Raw genomic sequence first — 19091 nt, 5'->3', positions numbered from 1 at the left:
TATTACAGGACAGTTACATGACCCTATAATGGAGTGTGCTTTTGATTCAAGAGTAATAAAGTGCCTAGCTATATAAAAACCTCAAGATTCCAAATTTTAAATTAAGCTAACTACACTTTACATGTTAGAGTTAACAAAATCTAGACTCTGTCTACACAGATTTAATCTAATTATTCATACTGCATACTGTTTTAACAACCACATTTAAAAAAAAAAAAAAAACTTACACTTTACTAAGTAGGGTCCACTACTGTAGTTTAACAATCAAATTTTATTGCTTTATTCATGTGGTGCTTTTTGCAAGGCACTGTGGTATGAACTAGAAAACCTGGAATGACTCGTGATAAACCTTGGAATGACACATGAAGGATGCTATGAAAGTCATTCTGAGGCAGGATGCTTTACTGAATCGGTTTTAACCAGGGTATCAAACATCAGGAATGAGTTCAAGTTAAAATTCACAGGAGAATGGAAACATCTTAAGGTGAGTGACTTCACATGCCCATCCTGATACTCTGAATAATCTGGAAAATTGCTGTGAAGAGAAAGAACAAATGTTAAAACAAGCTTTGAATGAAATACACCCAGCAACTACAAAATTACCTATTAAGGTAGTTAAGAATCTGAGGATACTCTTATAATCATTTGCAAAATGATTATCTATCTATCTATCTATTTGCAAAAAGCTATCTAGCTTCACTGTAAGAAGACAGGCCTATCTTAACAAATAAAACAATTAAATGCTCATAAAGTTTTATTATTTTCCAGTGCTAGGAAATGAACTGAAGGCCTCCCACATGCTAGGCAGATGATCTACCTCGAAGCAACATTCCCAAATCAAGTTATTTTTTAAATCCTAGCTTCCCTAAATTTTATATTAAGTGTCCAAATGAGCCTGCACATAGGAAATCATTATAGAAAGAACTTAAAGCCAGCCTGGGAAGCTGAGGCAGGAGGACAGTGAATTCAAAGCCAGCCTCATCAAAAGCAAGGTGCTGAGCAACTCAGTGAGACCCTTTTTTAAAAAGGCTAGGGATGTGGTTCAGTGGTCGAGTGCCCCTGAATTCAATCCATGGTACCAAAACATAAGTAAATAAAAATAAAAAGAACTTAAAACACCAGTGTATACAGGTTTTTCTAGATAGAATGATTTTGGCTTATTCCTAAATAATTAAGCATCCTTTAAAGCCCTGGCCAATAACATATGCATGTTTCCTCATTCTCACAAAGCTGAAATTTAATCATCTTTGGGTTATATAAACTGCTTGGCTCTCAGCCATTTATCAGGAAAGCTTCCAATTGGTAGGTTTAGGAGAAAGGCAAAGCAAAATGTTAAACAGAAATCTCAGAAACATCAGAATGTGGAAAACAGAATCATTTACCTCAATATGAACAGTGGGCATAATAAGGTAATAAATGAAAAAGGCCATTCTGTAACTCATTTGCAGAGGCAAGTGCCTATTACTCTAACAGCAGGCTGCCCTGGTAACTAATCTTTCTTGCCATATGTCAAACGTTCCTTTTATTAACATAAAAACACTTGTCTCACCAATTAAATTGCCAAGCGGGTACATGTTCTCTACACAGAAACACGTCTATGGATTAGCTTTACTTTCATAAAACGTGCCACCTTTTGGACACAGACATTAGATTCTGATATGGTCAAATCAAGTACTAACACCAGGAGTGCACGTTGGGAAGTCTCTCTGCAAGTGACAATGAAATCACACACAGTCCAAGTTCTCCTTCTGTGCGCGCTTCTTTTTGTTTAGCCTTAAATGTCTGCCAGCCTCACCATCACCACGGACCTGGCCTCTGGTCTCTGAGCACCGACGGAGCGCGGAGAAGTTGCGGGCACTCGGCTCCGCGCCGCCGCGGGCCAGGAACCCGGGTCGGAGCTGGGCGGCCGAGAGCCCTCCCCCCAACCCCCCGACTGCAGGCCGCCCCGCACCTACCCGAGCCGCAGACGACGAAGATGAAGAGCGCCAGCAGCCAGGGTCCCACCGACGCCTTCTCCTCGGGGGCGTTTCTCTGCAAAGGGAAACCCCGTCAGAGGCGCCGCCGGCCCCGGCCCTCGCCCGCGCCCCGGCCCGCTCCCGCCCCCTCCCCGGCCCCGGCCCTCCCGCCCAGCTCACCGAGGTCTTGGCGACGTTGCCGCGCTGCGTGATGTTCTTGCTGTGCTTCTCGTTGGCCATCCGGATCCGCTGCTTGGCAACCATCTTCGCGGCGCCGCCTCCGCCCGGCCGCCCCTCGGCCTCGCTCGCTCGCCTCCCGGGCAGCTGTGAGGCTCGGCTCCCGGAGCCCGCGCCGCCGCGGGCAGGAGGCGCCGGCGGCGGCCGCTGGATCTGGGCGCGACGAGCGCGAGGCGCGGGCTGACGGCGTCGGGTCGGCGGGTCGGGCCAGCAGGGCGCGCGGGAGCACGGAGCGGGCCGCCGGGAGCGTAGAGAGAAAGAGGAAGCCGACGCAACAACCGGACGGTGCAGCCCGCCGCCTCGAACTACTTCGGGTTCCGCTGCCAACGTCAGCACTGGGAGGGCTCCGCCCCGCGGAAGTGCGGACTCCGCCCGCGGGAGACCGGGGGCGAGCGCCGGCGCGGCCGGCCCTTCACGCTCAAGCAGGAGGCGTCGCCGAGCTGCGCGTGCGCGCGCCGCCGCCGGAAGTGAGTCGGCCCCGAGGCTGGCGGCCCCGGAAGCACTCGCTCGCAGCCTCCATGCCTGGGGAGACGTGTAGGGGCCGGGTTCGGCCCTCGTTGAACTCTCACCCCAGCGCACGGGTTTCTTTTTCCGGGACAAGATGGCGCCTTCCACGCCTCTGTTGACAGGTGAGTTCCGAACCAGCGCGGGACTCCTTTTCTCGGGCGTGGTCTGTCTGTGTCTTTGCTCTGGAGAGCCAGCGGCGGTCCCTGGAGTCCGACCCGCGCTTTCTCATGGCTTGCGGAGTGTCTGGCCCGTTACCCGGGCTTCTTGGTCCACCGCGTGGCAGTCGGAAGTCAGGCCCTTGTCGCTGGTGTCCCCCTCCCAGCTGCCGTCCGCCCTCCTCCCTGCGCTCCGGCCGCTTCAGCAGCGAGAGCGGCACTCGGCGGGCTTGATGCGGGCTGCAGTGCTGCTGTTGCGGGTACCGCGTTCAGAGACGAGCCTTGAGCCCCCGAGGCCCGCGGAGCTCCGACGGCGCGCTCCTGGCCCTGGTGGGGCTGCGGCCGGGGCCCGTGTCGCTCGCGCTCCTCGAGGCTCCGTACCAGGGCGCGATGGAGACCTCTGGCCGACATGACGTGGAGACGGTTGTGGACTTTTGGAAGTAGAATGTTACACGGCTCCTGGGGTTTTGAAGCTGAACTCGTTTGTACTGTTGAAGATGAGGTTTCGGACAGTGCTGGGCGGGATTCGATGTCAGTGTGAAGGAGAGGGCGTGGGAAGGGGAACAGGTCTTAAGTCGTGGTCACCGTCTAGCAGGAAAGGAGAAGGCGTGAAGACGGGAGTCTGCTCTGGAGGAGGGGGGTCATTTCCTCCGAACCAAAGGGAGCCATAAAATGCTTTTGCTCTGCTGGATGCAATGCTGCACACCTGCAATCCCAGCGACCCCAGGGCCGGGGCAGGAGGATTGCATGTTTGAGGCCAGCCTCAGCAACCTAGCAAGACACAGTGTCAACACCAACAAAAGGAAAACAAAACAAACAAATAAACAAAACAAAGAAAAAGCTTTTGCACTTATTGCCATTCTTGCCATTCAGCACTTTAAGATCCATGCTCACTCCTGTTCAATGGAGTACCACAATTCATTCACCCAACATTTATCAAATGCTGACTATAGTCTTATAGATAAAATGCTGGGCTGAGACTATTTAAATGGCATAATTACGTAATTAAATGATTTCCCTAGCCTCACAAACCTAACTCTATAATTTTTGAATACTAAATGGCTATTTGAACTCTAGTAAAAATTAGTAGGTTTTAAAAATTTTTAAAAAGTGGTACCTCACTTCTTACAATCTATTCTTCAGCTTAGGACTATTTTGACCTTTTTGTAGAGGCAAACCTCTTTTCATCTATTAAAATTAGTTTCAGATATCATTGCTCTGTGAAGGCTTTTCTCTTTGTTCCCATATAGTCAGTCACTCCCTGAACTATTTCTGAACTCCATGTGTACTTATTATTTTTTTTTTCACTTTTCACATAGGATAATTATCCAGTTGTACTAGACCCTTAGTTTCTTTTTTGTTTGTTTGTTTGTTTTTTTGGGTGTGGGGGATTTGAACTCAAGGGCAGTAGACCACTGAGCCACATCCCTGCCCTATTTTGTATTTATTTAGAGACAGGGTCTTACTGAGTTGCTTACTGCCTCCCCTGTTGCTAAGGCTGGGTTTGAACTTGGGATCCTCCCGCCTCAGCTTCCTGAGCTGCTGGGATGACAGGTGGGTGCCACTGCGCTTCTTGATGTTAAGAGCAGAGTACTATTCATTCCTGCCTTCTCAGTACCTAGAACTGAACCTGAAAAGCAATAGGCACTCTAAATGTGATAGTGGAGAAATAAATTAATGAAGGGTAGCTCATTTATTTCTTGTCAAATTTACTAAGAATGACAGTTTTCTTACAATACTCATACACAAGGATTTTGTAAGAGCTTAGAGGTTATTGTTCAGTCTGCCTCTCATATGCTCATATTCTTGGAGGCCAGAGGCATTACTTCATCAGAGTCATACTGCGGATGGCAGAGTGACGATTTTATGCGCATTATTCCATTTCATGCTCCCTTTTCTGTCACTAAAACACACTGTTTAATATTGTAAACATTCTTAGTTGGGGTATTTCATTTAATAATAGATTTTTTTTTAACTTCCAAACTCTTTTGTTAAATTAGATTCATAGGATCTTAGAGCTGTGAATAATTTGGAAGTTTTCCAGTAAATTTTATTAGTCACAACTTTTAGTTGGAAATGACGAGAACCAAAAAAAAAAAAAAAAGGGCAGGTGAGAAAGGGAGATTTTTCAAAACTCACATAACCTAATAGCTTCCATACTACTGGATTCAGTTAGTCACATGACTCCAAAAATCTGTCTTCATCTGTAGGCCGTGTTCCTTCTGGATTCGTTTGTTCTCAGGCTGACATCAGCCAGTTCGGGCACCTCCAAAGGAAAGAGAATATTTTTGCCATTAGTCCCAGCAAATCTAAAGGCTGCCATCTTTGGCTTGTCTTGTCTCGTCTCTTACTCGTCTTTGTATTAGTTTTTCATCAGAAGTCAGGACCAAATTGTATGCTCACCTGTATTAGTGTGGCCTAAAAAAGAGGGGCTTGGTGCTGGGTATGTAGAAATAGCAACATCCATTACAAGAAATTCTTATTCTTTTTTTTTTAATTTTTTTTTTTTAGAGAGAGAAAGAATTTTTTTAATATTTTCAGTTTTTTTGGCGGACACAACATCTTTGTATGTGGTGCTGAGGATCGAACCCGAGCCGCACCTATGCCAGGCGAGCGCGCTACTGCTTGAGCCACATCCCCAGCCCCTTTAATTTTTTTAGTTATACCTGGACACAATACCTTTATTTTATCGATTGATCGATTTTTATGTGGTGCTGAGGATTGAACCCAGGGCCTAGCATGTGCTAGGCAAGTGCTCTACCACTGAGCCACAACCCCAGCCCCCACAGTACAAGAAATTCTTTTTTTTTTTGTGGTTCTGGGGATTGAACCCAGGGCCTTGTTCATGCGAGACAAGTACTCTACCAACTGAGTTATATCCCCAGCCCTCTACAAGAAAAAAATTTTTTTTTAAGAGAGAGAGAGAATTTTTATATTTAGTTTTTTGTTTTTGGCGGACACAACATCTTTGTTTGTATGTGGTGCTGAGGATCGAACCCAGGCCGCACGCATGCCAGGCGAGCGCACTACCGCTTGAGCCACATCCCCAGCCCCAAGAAATTCTTGATGTCTAAGCAGCTTGCCTAGATGAGGTCATTGAAATAATTTACTTAAAATTGAGTCATTTTTCTAAATTGATGTGTAGTTCAGCAAATATAACAGGTGGGAAAAGTATATTTTAAGAATCACCATATCCCTGACATATGACCCTGTTTGTTGAAGCCCAGTGTTTTCCTAATTCTAACTCAGGCCTAGAGTAATAAATTGTATGAGCCTCAAAAAGGCTAGTAAGCTTAGAAAAGATTATGTAGATACAATAGTTGTTGTAGTTATTGTTTTTTAAACAGTTACCATGTCAAACTCTAATATTTATTGTTTTAGAACTATTCCATTCTGTTTGCTGATCCTCTTTTACTAAAGAAGTAAATCATCAAACCCCAGATCACATCAAGTGTGAACATACGCTCTCAAGCTAGTTTCACATCCTGTTCACTGTTTCACCTTCAGATATTAACTCAAGTGATTTTTTATTAAAGTTTTGTGTAGAATAAAATTGTTGCAGTTATGAAAAAGTTTGTTTTGCATCCATATTTATTTTTGCTTTTATTAATTTGTAAAATAGTTTATGTTCTCCTATGAACTTGAATTTGTTTTTCCTAGTAAATTTATGTATCCATTTATTCACATTTTTATAAGGAAATTATGCAAACTGGTTATTTAATCTAATAAGGTTTCTTATAGGTCCAAAATATTATGCTTCAATATAGCAAGATATGAAATAAACCTGTTGTTTTAAGTGGTTTATATGTATGAACAAAACTATAATAATCCAATATGATTTTTATTTTGAATTCTCCTGTGAAATATTATGTGCAAAGAATGCCTAGTTTAATGGGCATTGATAGATCGTCAACTTCATAGTAGCTTTGGTTTGTATTGTTGTCTCATAGGATATGTTTTTACCTTTGTACAAAAATCTTGGTCTTTTTGATATTTGATTATAACTTTACAATTTTATCCAATATTTCCAACCAAAATCATTCTTGGGAAATGTTGAAAAACTTTCATTTGATTTGTTTCCTTTTTTTTTTTTTTTTGGCTGTACTTTAAACAAAGTATAACCAAAATGATGTTGCATTTTTTAAAAGTTTTTAAAATTTGTATATAATTTAAGACTCAGAGAAGTTATAAAAACAGTAGAGTTCTATGTACTTTTCACCCAGCTTTCTCCAGTGATAACCTGTATAACTGTAGTGAGTTATCAAACCTAGGAATTTGACTGGTACAATAGTATTTATTAAACAAAATTTCTTATTCAGATTTTGAGTGTGTGTGTAATACTAAGAAATTTTATCATATATAAATTCATACACCCACCACTGTCAGAATATAGAACTGTTCTGTCACCAGCAAGAAATTCCTGTGGTGCCCTTTATAGTGAAGTCCTTCTTCCAGCATTAATGCCTAACAGTCGTTGCTCTGTCCTGTGTCACGGTAGTTTTGTTATTTCATGAATGTTGAATAAATACAATTATAGAAACATAATCTTTGGATTTTTGCTCTTAAAGTTGCGTTTATTTAGAATGTGAACATATGTATGTTGAAAAGCAGTTGATTAATTTGACTTAGGATTTTGCGTCTCCAGAAACATAACAAAACCAAAAATTGAAGACCCCATGAAATTTAGTTTCTTGAATGGGAAGGACATGTCACTCTCCACACTGGCACTAAAAATGTCATGTGTGCCTTCTAAGATTTGAGTGAATATTCTACAAGGAAAATTGTCACTTTTGTTGTCATTGTGAGTGTTTTTTTGTTTTTCTCACTACTCCATTGTGATTTTTCTCCCTGTATTAGTTTGGGACATAGGTCTGAAAAACAAATTTTAGAAAAGGAAAACCTACTGGTTGCCCTGAATAGCCTGAGAGTTCCCGCTGCTATAGCCAGAAAGATAATCTTCATGAAATCTGGGGTGTAGATGCCACTTTAGTAACGGATAAGATCTTTGAATTTTCCCTCAAGTAAACATTATGTAACATCAAAATCATCAAATGACTACTAGTTACAATTACCACTAGAACACAGGAAGCCAAGATGAGTCGGGAGAAGATTTTTGCTTTATCTTCTTTGCCCATCAGTTCTGGCCTGTGTTCTTGGTGTCAGTAGTTAGGGTCCTTAGAACATAATTTTATTTCATCAGCATTTTCTTTTTTTTTTAATATTTATTTTTTTAGTTGTAGTTGGACACAATACCTTTATTTTATTTATTTTTCTGTGGTGCAGAGGATTGAACCCAGGGCCTTGCATGTGCTATGCAAGTGCTCAACTGCTGAGCCATAACCCCAGCCCTCATCAGCATTTTCTAATTAACTGGGACTACACTGACAATGTGCCATTTAGGCATCCTGGACCCACGTGTTAATTTTGAGAGAGCTCTCTTAACGTTTTAGATTTTACTACAATTTATGAGAAGACCCTCGTTATGCTGGCAAAATTGTATGTAGTATAGGAATAGGGTGTAATCTGATAATTATAAACTTTCTAATTTGAAAAATTCACTTTTGGCTAATTCCCCCAATGTCTGTTAGAACTTCACTTATAGTATTAATAATGGCCTGTTCTCTTCTAATGTGTCACATGAAATATCGCAGCAGATGATTGATTTGATAATGAAAAATAGCACTTCTTTGCTCATGTGGTGAGAAAATTTTAATGCTAGAGAAATAAACTTTAGGCTGGGAATGTATCTCCATGGTAGAGTGTGCTTAGCTTACCATGAGCAAGGCCCTGGGTTCAATCCTCAGTATCACCAAAAAATTAAAAATAAAAAAGTTTAAAAGTTTTAATGTTTTAAAATTTAAAAAATAGAAGGAAGGAAGAAAAAACAGTTCATAGTCTTTAAATTTAGGAAAACATTTTCTGGCACAAGATGTTTTATAAATTTTGACTGGTACAATAGTATTTATTAAACAAAATTCTTATTCAGATTTTGAGTGTGTATGTAGTACTAAGAAATTTTGTAAATGTCATTTGAGAATTTTAGAATAAATATCTTAAATGTATAATTAAAATTGTAACAAGAGACCAAACTTTTTCTAAATCAGTCTCTTGAAAGCAGTGATAGATTGTTATTTATTTTAACCCCCAGTGGTCAGCACATAGTACAGCTATGCAGGGGCCATGTCACAGACTCGTAGGTACCGTGGTGGCGGGAGTTGGGTTCTGAAATATGAAGAGCACTTTGCTGGGCTCTGGCCTGTTCTAGTGCTAACTCACAGGGGCAGTTGTTTCCCAACACCTCTCAGTAGGGTGTTCCACACATGTAACAGTAGGGGGTCCAGCTCTGTACTTGGAGGTGTCCTTGTTCAGTGCTCTGTGTATCACCTATTTACTCTCCCTCCACTAAGTTGGGAGCTCCGTTAAGACATGGGTTTATTGTTGTTCACTAGTAGTTCTTTGGGACCATTGGGTACCTGAAATTTGAGCTAGTTAATCACTAGGGAGAATATAATATTCTAATAACTTTGATTTGACTCTTCTCCAGAAGGGGAAGGCAGGAGGGATCAGAACTGGAGCCAAGGCTGGCCCTAACTGTAACTCTGCTGCTTTCCCAGTAACCCAGAGAAGGCTGGGAGATGTCTGAATAGCTAGATGTAAAGGTCGCCAGGGACTTGGTAACTTTCTTTTCTTCAGCTTTCATACTGTTGCTGCTAGCAAGAATTCTAGAAAAGATACCAACTCATTCCCAATTCTGTTAGTTTTTTTCTCCTAACTATTGCATACTAAGGTTTCATCTGTACTGTCCCACCATGGTCTGGGTTTCCCCTAATCTCCTGTGGGACTCAACAGAAGCATTTAAAATAGTTTCCCCATGTCCAGTCCACTCTTAATCCTTTCCTGTTCACTTTCTACAGTGTACTAGATCGACCTTTTCAAAATGCAAATCTAATTTTAATGATCCACCTAAACCTCTTGAGCATTTATTTATTTATAGTTGTATATGGACAGAATGCCTTTAGTTTATTTATTTACTTTTATATGGTGCTGAGGATCAAACCCAGGGCCTCACATGTGCTAGGCAAGTGCTCTACCACAGAGCTCCAGCCCCAGCCGCCAGCATTCTTAAGATAAACCAACATTGCTGAGCTCAGTCTTCTTTGTGGTCTGAGCCCTGAGCCCTGTTTTCAGCTTCCACTTCTTCCAGCCTCTTTGGCCTTTGTCCCTTCCTCTGGTGCACTGCCCTTTCTCTGGCATGGGGGTTCTGTATGTGGCCTTGTTCTCCTTCCTGTTAACTGCTGTTCATCCTTCTGCTCCTAGCATCTGGGGACTAGCTCAAGGACACTTTCCTAGTTTGGGGGCAGAGCTCCCTGTGGTGCCCTCTGATACCATATGTTTTCCTTTGTAGTTCTCAGTCTGTGGTACTCATTCGCTCACCGTAGGCCGAGTTCAATGAAGTCAGGCATGAGACAGGTTTTCCTCCCTTTTGTGTCTCTGGTACTCAACCCAGAGCCTGGGAAGGGGTTTTCCTTCTAGTAAACATCTGTTGAATGAATCAGTCTTTATATTTGAATCAGCTTTAGATGCATCCAATTCAGCCCTTTTGAAAAATAGTTAGTGCTCCAAATGATTTATTTGCTTATTTATTCTTGAACTTTGTTCTTCCCATTTAAATTTTTTATATTTACTGTTATTGGGATTAGTGAATGAGTGTGTTTCATTCTACTTGTTCTTAGTTTAGGAGACTGCAAATAGATGAACAATAGTTTGTGTTCTAAGAACTTTAAACATGTGCTGCATTTTATGTTATTTTATGTAAAGCATGTAGCTTCGCTGTATGCCAGTGTTTCTGTTTTATAGACGAGGCAGAGGTTCAGAGAGTGCCACATCCACAGGCTCCCAGCTGCTACACACCTGCTGCCTCCGAATTGATGGCTTTATGTCATGATGTGTACCCTTTTAATGATAACATTCTCTGGTACAGCTAAGTGTTTAATGATTTCCTTACTATCTTGAAAACTTTTCTTCTTAAAAACATTTACAAATATAATCTACCCTTTATTAGCAAAGGGTAATGTGTTGGTTCTTCCATGTTCTTTAGTCCGAGGATCAGAAGGATTGTACATGGTGAATGGGCCGCCGCACTTCACGGAAAGCACAGTGTTCCCAAGGTATGCTTTATTTTGTTGAGTGATGTTACCATGTACTGTATACATAGTAAATGGGTTTGTGTAGTTTGATGTATTTTCCACGAGAAAGGGAAGGAATAAGCTAGTTTCTTGGAAAATATTGTGTGATATTAACAGGAGATGGAAAAAATATATATTCTTTATCAAGTAACATGATCTTTAGATTTGAAAGTAATTGTGTAATCCTGTTTAGAAGAGGGGGAAATAACAGTAAGGAAAAGTGCAGACACTGTGTCATTGAATGCAGCCTTTAGTTTGGAACCAGAATTTTATCTTGGAGAAGGAGAAAAACTGGCAACTATGATAGTCAACCTGCTACCAATAATCTTCATGAATTAAAGAGAATGAAAATGATATTAAAAAAGGAATAAAATAGAATATATATGTCTAATATGTAGCTAAAGAGATATATTTGGCCCCAAAAGAAGCAATGCAAGGACAAACCAAAAACTAATTAAAATGGTTTCCTTGGGAGAAAGTGTAACAGGATGCTGGAGATGTATCTGTGAATGAACTTTGATATATATAGTTATGACTTTTAACCATGTAATTGTTTTAAATAATAAAGTTAAATAAAGTAGAAAACTGAAACAAATGAACCTAGCTCTGTGTCAAGGTGGTGATATAACCATGTGAAATTTCGCAAAGTTCTTAAATGCAGTCAGTATTTTATTGTTAACTGAGAATACATGTGTTTTGAAGTGTTTTTTTTTTTTTTAATTTTTTGTGGTGCTAAGGATTGAACCCAAGACTTGCTAGGCAAGGGGTCTACCAACTGAGCCACATCCCCAGCCCCTAGATATTGTCATTTCAATCTATTATAGGATAAAGTAAATGAATAATTATATTAATATCACTAGGAACCAAGATCTTTAGTGTCAGTGTAAAGAGAGGGAGTTGCATATGTACATATGAACTTGTGATTTTTTAAAACATTTGTATTTCTTAGTTCTTTCCACTAAAGAGTCAAGAAGCAGTGAAGATGGGCTGGGGTTGTGGCTCAGTGATAGAGCAGTTGGCTTGCATATGTGAAGCACTGGGTTTGATTCTCAGCACCACATACAATTAAATGAATAAAATAAAGGTCTGTCAACAATTAAAAAATATTAAAAAAAAAAAAAAGAAGAAGAAGAAGCAGTGAAGACCCTGTGCACAGACAGTGGCTTTCTGGGTACCACCCCTCACTAAATGGAATCAGTTCCTTGGGGGACAGGTCAGCTCTAGGTCTAGAGCAGCAAATGTACAGGTGAGGTGGGAACATCTTGTGCCAGAAAGCAAGGAAGCCGCAAAGGACCAGTGAGGTCTTTGAAAGGGCCATAGGAGTCATCTAGAAGGGAGGGGCTTAGCACCAACCTGAGATGGAACAGTTTGAGCCTTAAGAATTATAACTAAAAGAATAAAACACGTTAAGTATATCAATAATAATTTTTAAAAAACCTTTTAAACCTTATTCATTGCATTAGTGGTTGATTGAGTCCTTGCTTATTGCTTTGAAGATTGGTAAAGGGAAGGAATCAGGCATTTCTCTTGCCTTTTCTGTACAAACTGTATTTCAGAATAACCAAATAGTTGATGACAGAAAGTTCTTTTTTTTTTTTTGGTCCCAGGGATTGAACCCAGAGGTAATTAACCACTGAGCCACATCCCAGCCCTATTTTGTATTTTATTTAGAGACAGGGTCTCACTGAATTGCTTAGTGCCTTGCTTTGGCTGAGGCTGGCTTTGAACACACAATCCTCCTGCCTCAGCCTGCCCAGCTTAATTTTTTATTTTGAGACAGGGTTGCTGAGGTTGGCCTTGATCCTCCTGCCTCATCCTCCCAGGTTGCTGGGATTACGGGTGTGCACCACTGTGTCTGGCTTCATTCAATGTTCTTATAAATAATTTAGATAATTACGTGGAAAGGATGTTCTCTAATTTATACTTCAAATGGATTTGTAAGAAATGACTAATATTTTAAAAGAACAAATCAAAATGTAAGTAAGTTTTAGTAGGGTAGAACATTACACCAAAACCTGTGAGTAATTTAATAAAGACAATATAAAATTGTGCCTTTAGGTCTGGAAGTGAGTTGCACAAGTGTAGGAGTGGGGACATCTTGTTCACAGCTGTCTATGAGGGAGAAATGTTTTTAAAAAGTTTCACTAATTGGGGCTGGGAATGTGGCTTAAGCGGTAGCGCGCTTGCCTGGCATACGCGGGGTGCTGGGTTCGATCCTCAGCACCACATAAAAATAAAATAAAAGATGTTGTGTCCACCAAAAACTAAAAAATAAATATTAAAAAAATTCTCTCTTTAAAAAAAAGTTTCACTAACTGTAAATTGGGTATTAGCTACCATTATTGGTTTGCAGAAGCATAGATGTCATTTCTTGATAAGTCATTCTGAAGATAATGTCCAGTTAAAATGCATACATCAGTTCTCAGTGCATTTGCTTTATTAGTTTCTTATCTAGTATGACTGTGCCAATAGACACCCGAGTGTATGCAAACGCACATTTCAGTTTGGTATTCACAGTAGCTATCTCAAGTAGAGAGATAACAGTACTTACAGTTTTGATTCCTTGATAGAATGTTGCCAGGTAACCGGATTTCCACAGATGCAGTCCAGAATGCTGCTTCATTTGTTAAATATGAAGATCCTCTTATTATATAGCCTGTGTCTGTACTGGAGGAGTCAATGGAAGGCCTTAGTCCTTTAAGCCCAGGGCCACTTGAGGATGTTCTGTCCTCCATTGTTTTGCTATGTAGTCTGGGACATTGTCCACAGCCTCTGTGTTGAAATTAGCCTTCTCAGATCAGGGTTTACAGCTGGCTACTTTTATGTTTAGTTACATTTTGTGGGTTCCCACACAAATAGTTCACCCAAAGGGCTCTGTTTTTCTTTCAAGATTCACCCATTGGTATAAAATTGATGTCCAACTTACTTTAACAGTGATTATTCTCAGAGATAATGCTTTTTGGCAAAATAAAGCCTTTTGGAATTATTTTCTTATTTTCTAAAATGTAGGTTTTTAATCATTAAATTAATAGATTATAGTCTTTTTTTAAAAATAAGAGGCTCTGAAATACACACACACACACACACACACACACACCACACACACACATATATATGAATCTTTATTTATTTTTATGTGGTGCTGAGGATCTAACCCAGTGCCTCACACATGGGAGGCAAGCACTCTGCCACTGAGCCCCAGCCCCAGATTATAGTCTTTTTAATCACATTTTTTTGAAAACTATCAAAGCTTATTAATTTAAACTGTTTTTGTTATTTTCAGGGAATCTGGGAAAAATTGCAAAGTCTATACCTTTAGCAAGGATGGAACCCTATTTGCCTGGGGCAACGGAGACAAGTCAGTGTTCATTTACATGGCATGGTATTCCATGTGTGTCGTGGGTATAAATGTAACTGGCATGATTTGAATAACATGTATTTAGGTGTCATTAATAAAGCCCATCTTCTGATGTCATGATGTAGTAAGACAACTTTGAACATTTTCATAGGTATGTGTGTGTGTGTGTGTGTGTGTGTGTGTGTGTGTGTGTGTATCACCCCAAATCTAACCTAAAGAAATGAGAAGTTATTTTAAATAGTGCTCTGGTTATTGGTTAGCATTTCTTAAGTTCTGCACTAACAAAATAGTACTCTTGCTTGTTTATTTTAGATTTAGATAAACTTATTTGCTGTTAAATTAACTGTAGTTAATGTAACTATTAGTCCTATTATAAAAGCATATAAATTATTTAAAAGAAGATTTAGTATAGTCTGTAGTGCATAAACCACCAAATCACAAGGTTGGTCTTATTCACAATGTTAATGCGTAGTCTTAATCTTAGCTTCAAAGTGTAGGAGTGGGGACATCTTGTTCTCAGTTTTTTGTTTTTGTTTTTGTACTGGGGATTGAACCTCAGGGGCACTCAACCACTGAGCCACATCTCCAGCTCTATTTTTTATTTTATTTAGAGACAGGATCTCACTGAGTTGCTCAAAATCCTCCTGCCTCAGCCTCCTGAGCTGCTGGGGTTAAAGGCGTGCCCAGTTATATTCTCAAATTTTATATCTTTTTATACGACCTAAGTATTTAAGTTTTGTTTTTTATCCATAGTTTCAGTTTATACTATTTGGAGTCATTAGATATTTACTGCCTAGTGAGATATACTTCTTTTCATTGTCTTTTTTTTTTTAAACGTTATCCTTTATTCTGTTAGCTTACTATATTGAATATCTATTTTCACCCTGGCAATTATTGTTAATGATTTTATATATTTCATTTATATTCTCACTTAGCTGTCTATTGGATTCAACTTTCAGTCTTCCATATATCCCCATATCCCTTTTTAAGTGTCCTGTCCATCACTTAATAGATAACTTTATACATAGATGCTGGCATTTATTTCCTGTGGCTTTGGCCATAGTGGTTCATAATGTCTCTAATAAAATATAAAAAAGGACTGGGCATGTGACTCAGTGGGGAAGTGCCCACTGTACCAAAAAAAAAAAAAAAGAAAGAAAAAATAAGAAAACTTCATGTCATTTTTATGCTTATTTTTTCCATATTTTTTAATTGGTGTGTGATAGTTGTACATAATGGTGAGATTTGTTGGTGAGATTTGTTGTTACATATTCTCATGTCATTTTAAAATACGTAATTTACAAGGGTGTGTGTGTGTGTGTATTAACAGTATGCTGTAATCTTTGATTCCTATCAGTTACTGCTTCTCCTAACCGTGGTGTCCTCTTTAAACTAGAGTAAAACAAAGTTTCTTTTAGCAGTGTCTGGAATAAAATGGAACATCTTTTTTTGTTTTTTTTTTTTTTAACTCTAAAATGTTCATGTACAGAAAAGTCAGCCCGAACTGATTCAGAAGCTTGGCCTTGGCATTTATCAGTAGTATGATCTTGGGCAAATCATAAACTAGTTCGATTTTTTTGTACTGGGGAAATGAACCCAGGGGTGCTTAACTACTTAACTACATCCATAATCTATTTTATATTTCATTTAGAGACAGGGTCTTTATGAGTTGCTTAGTGCCTCGCTTTTGCTAAGGCTAGCTTTGAACTCTTGATCCTCCTGCCTCAGAGCCTCCAAGCTGCTGAGATTATAGGCAAATGCTACCATGCCTTGCTAATTTTTTTTTTAATTTTTTTTAATATTTATTTTTTAGTTTTCGGCGGACACAACATCTTTGTCTGTATGTGGTGCTGAGGATCGAACTCAGGCCGCACGCATGCCAGGCGAGTGCGCTACCGCTTGAGCCACATCCCCAGCCCCTTGCTAATTTTTTTTTAAGTCTTAAATTTAAAATTTTAAAAATAGAATTGATGAGACTATAGAGGATTAAATATGGAACTGCTTTTATTATATGGTCATCATCATTTTTGTCATTATTGTACCATAATAATTTGTATGCCTTTTGAAGATTGCTTTTGAGATGTTAATAGACATCCAGAGTTTTCTTACAGACTTCCTAGCTGCTTTGGTTTGTACTTATTCAAATGAAGACAATATACTTTGCTGTTCTTGCCTCTCTGCCTTCCCTTAGTTTGGAATATCTCAGCTTCTCTGTAGCTTAGCTTTTTCTTTTTCTTTTTTTATCCATCTTTTTGTCTGTAGCTTACTTTGTGTTCACTTATAGAACTTGTTTCCTTTTCAGAAATCAAATCATCTTTTATCTTTCTGCTAATACTCTATTATTTTCAAACATTAGCCTGCCATAGGGTCTTTTTTGTAAAATGTCCTTTTGTTTTTAAAGTTAAGGTATTTTTGGATATTTTCTAAAACTAATTAAAAATTGATTTTTATGATAAAGAAACATTTTGAAGTGATCCATATTTGAAAAGAGGTGTGAATGTTCTGGTTAGTGTTGGCTATTAAAAAATATTATAAAATGGTATTTTATCACTGAAGTCGTTTCTTTTGAACCAGAGTAAATACCATCAGTATCACTAACAAGGGACTGCTGCACTCCTTCGACCTCCCAAAGGCAGTTTGCCTTGAATTCTCGCCAAAAAACACTGTTCTGGCGACGTGGCAGCCTTACACTAGTAAGTACTTTCCCACTGTATACCTATTCTGGCAGGACCAATTAAATTTAGTGGAAAAAAAGAGATTTATAACCTTATAAGACAGTATTTGTGTAATAGTAAGTTTGTATTTGTAATCAACAAGTAATGTCTAATTCTCCCAGTACAACATACTGTTCGTAATTTTAAGGTAAGGTAATATCCCTTATCCACAGGGGTTATGGATGCCTGAAACTGCAGATAGTGCTTTATCTTTTAATTGAATGCCTTTTCCATCTTAACTGGGCATTTACCTATATTTTTATAGTTTGAGATGTCACAGCAAAATTAACAGGGGTTTCTTTTTTTTTTCGCTATTTCCTGGATAGAAGATTTGTTCTTACTGGGGATCTTGGCAACTTAAGCAGTTTTTTTTTTTTTTTTTTCTTATTGAGAACTCTCCAACTTTTAACTTAAAAGAAATGCTTTATGTGCATATCCGAATTTCCAGCTACTTTTCCATATCCAAATTACTTCTTTTGTTGGTTTGAGCCATTACTGTGTAAATAAATTATTACTTGAACTCAAGTGCTGTGTGCTCCAAAAGTCAAAATGGTGACCAAAATGGCTCCTAAATGACCAGTGGGTGGATAGCATATGGATATAGCTTGGATACCCTGGATGCATGGGTGATTCATGCCCTGTGTGGGACAGAGTGGGATGGCACTCAATTTAAAACTTATGAACTGTTTATTTCTGGAATTTTCCACATAATATTTTTGGTCCTTCGTTGACTAAAATAACTGAAACCTCAGAAACTGAAACAATAGATAAGGGAGAATTACTGTGTGTAGTAAGTTAGCAGGAAGATCAATCATGAGATAGAGGGAAAGAAAAGGCTCAAGAGAAAATTTAAAAAGTAAATAACTGCTGGCTAGAGAAGATCATTAAAGATTAAGAAGAATAATAACCGATAAATATCATCATTATAAGTGAAAGGAAGCACCATAGATACGACGTCTAAGAGGTGTGTGTTATATGACTGTTGGAAATGGTGTGTTATTTTCTTACACATTTAGATATCTCATGATAAGATATTATATGTGCATATTATATAGCTGTGGTTTAAAAATGAGTGATAAAAATGAGTGATAATAGGTCATTGTTGGGCTGTAAACATTGGTTTTATTCTTTTAAAAGAGTCATCAACTCTGGAACAGGGGTTGAATAGCTCAGTAGTAAAGCGCCTGCCTGCCTTGCATGTGTGATGCACTGGGTTTGATCCTCAGCAACACATAAAAGTAAATAAACAAAATAAAGGTGTTGTGCCCATCTACCACTAAAAATTTTTTTTTAAAAAGTAGTCATCAACTCTAATGAATCTTATTGTTCCAAGTAAATAAAAGGGAAATTGAAACTCATGAATGGTTGTAAGTAACATTTTTTTCATAACAAATTTCAAATTTTCATGATTTTAATCCATCTGTTTAACAGAAATGCATTTCAAACTTAATAAATAAGAAATCTCAAGTATTCTAAAACCTACAGTGGTCACTGCATGTCGGAGGCGCTGGGCTGGCTCAGGCAGCTGTTGTCCTTGTGTGGGGAACGAGTGATCAACTCCAGAAGGATGGCCAAAGAGTTGATTTGGGGAGACTTTTTAATTTGATCTTCATACTCCTTTTCAGTTTTTTCTAAGTCTGAAATTTTTTTACAGCTGTTAAACAATTAGTACAAAATATTTTGTTTTTGTTTTTATTGCAGCTTCTAAAGATGGCACAGCTGGATTACCCAACCTACAGTTATATGATGTGAAAAATGGGACATGTTTGAAATCTTTCATACAGAAAAAAATGCAAAATTGGTAAATAAATGCTTTAAAGTCTCATTATTTACATAATATTTTAAATATCATGGTATAATATTTGTTTCCCTGGTATTGATTTTGAAAATACTTCAAACAAAATATAGATCATTTAGGGATTTTGTATATAGGAAAATAAAAGAGTAAAAATGTGATCTTGATTTTTGTCTTTAAAAGG

The 19091-nt window shown here is 39.0% G+C and overlaps 2 protein-coding genes across 4 annotated transcripts in view; one reads left to right on the top strand and one right to left on the bottom strand.

Annotated features, from left to right (window-relative positions):
* Positions 1 to 256: 256 nt before the first annotated feature.
* Positions 257 to 2653, bottom strand: SERP1 (stress associated endoplasmic reticulum protein 1). The gene is made up of 3 exons (XM_081301133.1): positions 2136 to 2653; positions 1956 to 2031; positions 257 to 535 (listed from the first exon to the last, which is right to left on the bottom strand). Exons 1-3 carry the CDS (start codon positions 2217 to 2219, stop codon positions 495 to 497), a joined length of 201 nt encoding a protein of 66 aa, XP_081157259.1. The 5' UTR covers positions 2220 to 2653; the 3' UTR covers positions 257 to 494.
* Positions 2654 to 2675: 22 nt separating this feature from the next.
* The window catches only part of EIF2A (eukaryotic translation initiation factor 2A), a 32299-nt gene continuing 15883 nt past the window's right edge, over positions 2676 to 19091 (top strand). The window contains exons 1-5 of one of the 3 annotated variants that reach the window (XM_081301130.1): positions 2676 to 2821; positions 10953 to 11022; positions 14324 to 14398; positions 16973 to 17091; positions 18814 to 18913. In XM_081301130.1, coding sequence (XP_081157256.1) covers positions 2794 to 2821; positions 10953 to 11022; positions 14324 to 14398; positions 16973 to 17091; positions 18814 to 18913 — 392 coding nt within the window. In that variant the 5' untranslated portion in view covers positions 2676 to 2793. The remainder of the gene's footprint in view (positions 2822 to 10952; positions 11023 to 14323; positions 14399 to 16972; positions 17092 to 18813; positions 18914 to 19091) is intronic. The other 2 variants (XM_081301131.1, XM_081301132.1) reach the window with 2 other exon arrangements.

The sequence above is a fragment of the Spermophilus citellus genome (genome assembly GCF_964194105.1).
Source record: "Spermophilus citellus genome assembly, chromosome: 7".
Taxonomy (NCBI): Eukaryota; Metazoa; Chordata; class Mammalia; order Rodentia; family Sciuridae; genus Spermophilus; species Spermophilus citellus.
This window is presented reverse-complemented; position numbering and strand designations above follow the sequence as displayed.

Bases quoted from the DNA above. Each gene is read 5' to 3' on its own strand.
- SERP1 (XM_081301133.1), bottom strand. From the start codon at position 2,219: ATGGTTGCCAAGCAGCGGATCCGGATGGCCAACGAGAAGCACAGCAAG. The intron at 2,032-2,135 runs GTGAGCTGGGCG...TTCCCTTTGCAG, and splicing joins GCAACGTCGCCAAGACCTCG to AGAAACGCCCCCGAGGAGAA. The intron at 536-1,955 runs GTAGGTGCGGGG...TTCTCTTCACAG, and splicing joins CTTCGTCGTCTGCGGCTCGG to CAATTTTCCAGATTATTCAG.